The sequence below is a fragment of the Sitophilus oryzae genome, unplaced genomic scaffold (genome assembly GCF_002938485.1).
Source record: "Sitophilus oryzae breed Bouriz unplaced genomic scaffold, Soryzae_2.0 scaffold_813_pilon_pilon, whole genome shotgun sequence".
Classification (NCBI taxonomy): Eukaryota; Metazoa; Arthropoda; class Insecta; order Coleoptera; family Curculionidae; genus Sitophilus; species Sitophilus oryzae.
In genome coordinates this window covers 6,192,863-6,197,746 of record NW_022147432.1, presented here as the reverse complement: position 1 = coordinate 6,197,746, position 4,884 = coordinate 6,192,863, and the positions used below count along the sequence as shown (strand labels likewise).

General features: G+C 29.2%; 1 protein-coding gene across 1 annotated transcript; it reads left to right on the top strand.

Moving 5' to 3' along the window:
• Positions 1–910: 910 nt before the first annotated feature.
• LOC115889344 (ribulose-phosphate 3-epimerase-like) lies at positions 911–3,374 on the top strand. Its single transcript, XM_030909321.1, has 3 exons — positions 911–1,249; positions 1,304–1,636; positions 1,690–3,374. Exons 1-3 carry the CDS (start codon positions 1,010–1,012, stop codon positions 1,804–1,806), a joined length of 690 nt encoding a protein of 229 aa, XP_030765181.1. The 5' UTR covers positions 911–1,009; the 3' UTR covers positions 1,807–3,374.
• Positions 3,375–4,884: the final 1,510 nt, after the last annotated feature.

The following is a 4,884-nucleotide window of genomic DNA, read 5'->3' as shown; positions in this document are numbered from 1 at the left end:
ATTACGAAAAGAATATCATGCAAAGTACACGATATTAAATACTGTAATGTATTTTACGTTTAAAACCATTAAGAAAAAATCCGTAAATGATAATTTTTAATTCTAACGTAAATATATAAATAAATGTTATTATTATTACAATTATTTTATATACCTACTCATAATACTTTCATTTCACAATTTTCATTATCCTTCTTACCTCAATTTTGGATATCAAGATAAATCTGTAATTATAAAATTAATTATAGAATTTGTATTTTTACTGATTAATTTACACTCAAAAAAAATTTCAACTGCAAATAATTCGAAAATCGACGATGTGCGATTGCGTAGTATCGATGATCAAATGCAGCAAATATGGACTTCAAGGTCAGCCAATGGATCCACACCACAGACAAGGACACATTCTTTGCAGCCGCTGAGTAAATTTTACACAGCGGTCGGTCAGCCACAGAGATATATGTAGAGATGTCAGTCGCTGTCAGGGTTCGGAAAACTACATGTTACTTTTAAAAACTACATAAACTACATTACATGTAGTTAATGTGGAGGATGTAGTTTATGTAACCTATGTATATGTAACTTTCAAATATCAAAGGTTTGAGATGAGGTTATAATAAGTTGAAGCTTTAAAAAACACAATGTATTTAAGAAAATAGAAGAAATATGGCTTTAAATGTAATATTCACACATCATATTATTTAGACCTCTCATACAAAGCAAAATTATTCATAATATCAATACATATTTTATTAACGTAGTTTTCATGTAGTTAATAAACGGGAAAAGACGTAGTTTTTGAAGAGAAACTACACGTAGTTAATCAGGTAAATTATGTCTTAATTAACTACTGCCGAACCCTGGTCGCTGTGTTCCCTAGCCCACGCGCTATGGAGTGACTAGAGAAGAAGGCAATGTCAAAATCTGTTATCTATGGTCAAAATTCAAAGTATGTTCTTTTGTCAAAGTTAGGTTAGGTAACGCAATTTTACAATATTTTTCCGGAAATATGGATAGAAATTCTCTAAAATGTAAGATAGGCCCATCGATTTTGAACTCAGACCTATCACAGCTTTATGCCGAATCCCAGAGGCTCTTAGACAATGGGGCGGACTACCTTCATCTGGACGTTATGGATGGTCACTTTGTACCCAACTTAACCTTTGGCCACCCAGTAGTAAAATGCCTAAGAAAAAAAATACCACATGCCTTTTTCGAGACTCATATGATGGTACAGAACCCAGAGCAGGTATATTATCCCACTGTCTTAATCTAGAACCAAAATAACATACCCTTATTTCAGTGGATCGAACCTATGGCAGATGCAGGTGTAAGTCAGTACACATTTCATATAGAACCTGTTTTAAAAGATGTCCTTCCTTTATGTCGGAAAGTTAGAGAGGCTGGAATGAAAGTGGGTCTAGCTTTAAAACCAGGAACCGGTATTGAAGCTGTGAGGCAGTTTATTAATCATGCAGACATGATTTTAATCATGACAGTGGAGCCAGGTTTTGGGGGACAGAAATTTATGAATGACATGATGCCTAAAGTGCAGTGGTTGAGACACAATTATCCATTACTAGATATCGAAGTTGATGGAGGTGTAGGCTTAAATACAATCACTGCATGTGCTGAGGTAAAGAATTCATTAATTTTAGTTGTATTTTTGTCACTTATTTATATTTTTAGGCTGGTGCAAACATGATAGTGGCTGGTACAGCAATCATAGGAGCCTGTGATCAGAAGTCTGTGATTGCTAGTTTGCGGGAGACTGTAGAACGCTCAATACATAAATGCAATGTCTAAGTCTGCATGTAAAATGTGATAAAAGTATCTATAGGTATACACATCTATAGGTTAATAGAATAATATTCTTTATACACACATTATTACATGTAATTGTTCTGAAGAACTGATATTGTTATGAATAAAATAATTTGCAATCACTGTTAAATCATAAAGAGAATTATTCTATTGGCTTCAGACTATCAGTAATTTTAAAGAAACATTGTTAAGGATATAGTGTAATGGATAATGGCTATACATTCCTAATAATAATGATAATATTTAGGTAAATTGTTACAACATAGTTATGTCAATTGATGACTCTATTACATAATTCAATTGATTTCAAATTGGGTTGCTGAATTTTATATTGTACAGGGTAAAATATATCCCAGAATGTGGGTGTCATATTTTAGATTTAATATGGATATTTTTTTTCTAAAGCCTAAAATTTTATACAACTGGGAATTTTTTTACAGATTTTAAAATTCTGTTTTGTGAATTATATTATTTATGGTGTCTATATTATTTGCCGTAATTGTTATTACTTTTTAGTATGGTTATTTTTTAAAATTCTAAAGTCTAAAATTTCTTTTTTCTTTTAAAGCCATGTTTCTTGAGATTTTATAAATATATAGTGCGTTTGTTTGTTATGCAGTAATTGTTATATCCCAAAATAAAGGGAAATTAGTTTTGAATTTATTACGGATGTTTTTTTGAATTCTAAAGCCTAATATAAATTTGGGGAATCAATGTAATTCTTCAGATTTAAAAAATCTATATTTTGTTTATTTATACAATAAATGTTACATTCCAACTGCCATAATATGTACCATAAGATCGAAAAAAGGGCGTCGCGGTGGTTTTTGAAATTACATCCTATGATAATTTCTGTTTAACTGACTTCTATGTTAAAAATTAACATTTAAAAATTTATAGTTGTAAAGCTATTCATTAATTTTTTTTTCAAACGTCACAAAAGTATTAATTTTTGCAAAGCGATTGATAATATAAAAAAGTCATTTTAACGCCTAGTCATAAAAGTAAAGCACTTTTACGCCTAAGCATATGCCTATGCACAAAAGTATGAAAATATATTATACTGATATGAAGTGTCAAATTCAACGAGCGTAACCATAGTTTCTAGATAGATAATTACATACAAGGTATTACTATTAAATATTTTTATATTATTTGGAACGTTTCAAATTGTTTAAAAAATTATTCGTGGCGTTTGAAAAAAATAGCATGTTCTATTCAGAGTAAAAAATTACTTTTTATGGCTCACCTGTATGTCAAATGTACAGCCTCGCCACCAAAAGTGTCATTTTTACTCCTAATAATCAATATACTATTTTTGAAGAGATTTGTTTTTGAAATATTTTTACTCTTCTCAGTTTTCTAGTTTACCTTTCATGGTGCTGTTTTTTCGATTTTAAGGTATTTAATGTGAAAATGTAAAGAATACTTTGCTAATTTTTGTAGTGAACTCTTTGACATTCTATTTTTATATTGAGTTTTTTACTATTGTTAAATTGTTTAGAATTTTAATATTTCATCTAAAATGAATAAAACAGAATGTAACGTTATATCACATGTGTTTTATTTGTTTGTATGTTATATAATTTAAGTGTGTGTGTTTAATTATAATTTAAAATTTATAAAGAATCTTCCTTATCAGTTTTTGTGTTAAATAGTAAGGGGTCACTTGCTGACTTTGTTTATTATATGTAACGAGATTAAATAGTTTCAAAATATACATAAGTGAATTTCTTGATAATTCAAAATATAATCAAAATACAAATGGATATTACGTTATGTAACCATTAATATTAATACATGCTCTGCCATCTTACATCAGGAAGTTTACTCTTTCTGAACCTTGGATTACAATTTTCTGCTTCGCTTTACTTTATGAATAGGGTTCCTAGATGGATCTGACTGATATAATTTTTATTTAATAATATACAGGGTCGCAATGAATGGAAACGGTCGATTATTAGGTAAAATATACAAGGTACCGCAAAAAGTTAAATACAAAAATTACAGCGTTTTTAAATGTCTATTGGCGAGTAATAAATTTATGTATAGAGAGTCGGTCATAAGTCGTGGCACATCAAAGTTTCATTTTTTTAAATAGATATTGTAATGTATATTATTGCATATTTCAATTTCTTCCTGCAATTTTAAGCAAAAATTGAAATACACATATTGTACCTCAAACCAACCGTTTCCGATTTCCGAGTTATTGACTTTTGAACATATCACTTAAACAATTTGATTTAATTAATTTCGATATGTTCAGTTTCGTTTAATCATATCATTCTGCCGAAACTGTGATACTTAATAATATTGGACATAGTTCTGAAGTTAGCATTTATAGATATATAAAATGAGATTATATCAAATCTGACAGTGGATTCACATTGTGTATTACTATTATTGCTTAAAATTGAAGGAAGAATTGAAATATGCAATAATATATAGTGGGTTTCATTTAAAAAAATAGTATCACAGTTTCGGCAGAATTACATCATTGAATGAAACTGATATCGATATTAATTAATATATAATTAATATAGTATGCAATAATATACAGAGGGTTCTGTTTAAAAAAATGAAACTTTGATGTGCTACGACTTTATGACCAACCCTGTGTACATAAATTTATTACTCGCCAATAGACATTTAAAAACGCTATAATTTTTGTATTTAACTTTTTGCGGTACCTTGTATATTGTACCTAATAATCATTGCCTGGAAACTTATATGGTGAAATTTTGATAAAATAATTTAGTACACACTAAGAACACGGTATGTCGCTAGTGGTAGGAAAAATAATTTTTAGAGGTTACTAGTTTATTTGGTTGCCTATGATATGCATATACAGGGTGTTTCCTAATTAATCTAAAAATATAAAATCGTTAGAAAACGAATTAAGGCGGGCTCTTAATAAGTATATTTATTTTTTTCTCGACAACCGTTTGATGAACAATAAAAACTCAAAAGATAGATTTTGTTGAAAAAGGATGGCCAGTCAAGAAAAAAATATATTTTCTTTAAAAAAGCAGTGGTCGTACCATTTATGTAAAGCAAAAA

What these genes read in the sequence shown, in the direction of transcription:
- LOC115889344 (XM_030909321.1), top strand. Translation starts at nt 1,010, where the DNA reads ATGGATAGAAATTCTCTAAAATGTAAGATAGGCCCATCGATTTTGAAC. An exon ending in TGGTACAGAACCCAGAGCAG is followed by an intron (nt 1,250 to 1,303) that starts GTATATTATCCC and finishes CCCTTATTTCAG; the next exon opens with TGGATCGAACCTATGGCAGA. An exon ending in CAATCACTGCATGTGCTGAG is followed by an intron (nt 1,637 to 1,689) that starts GTAAAGAATTCA and finishes TTATATTTTTAG; the next exon opens with GCTGGTGCAAACATGATAGT.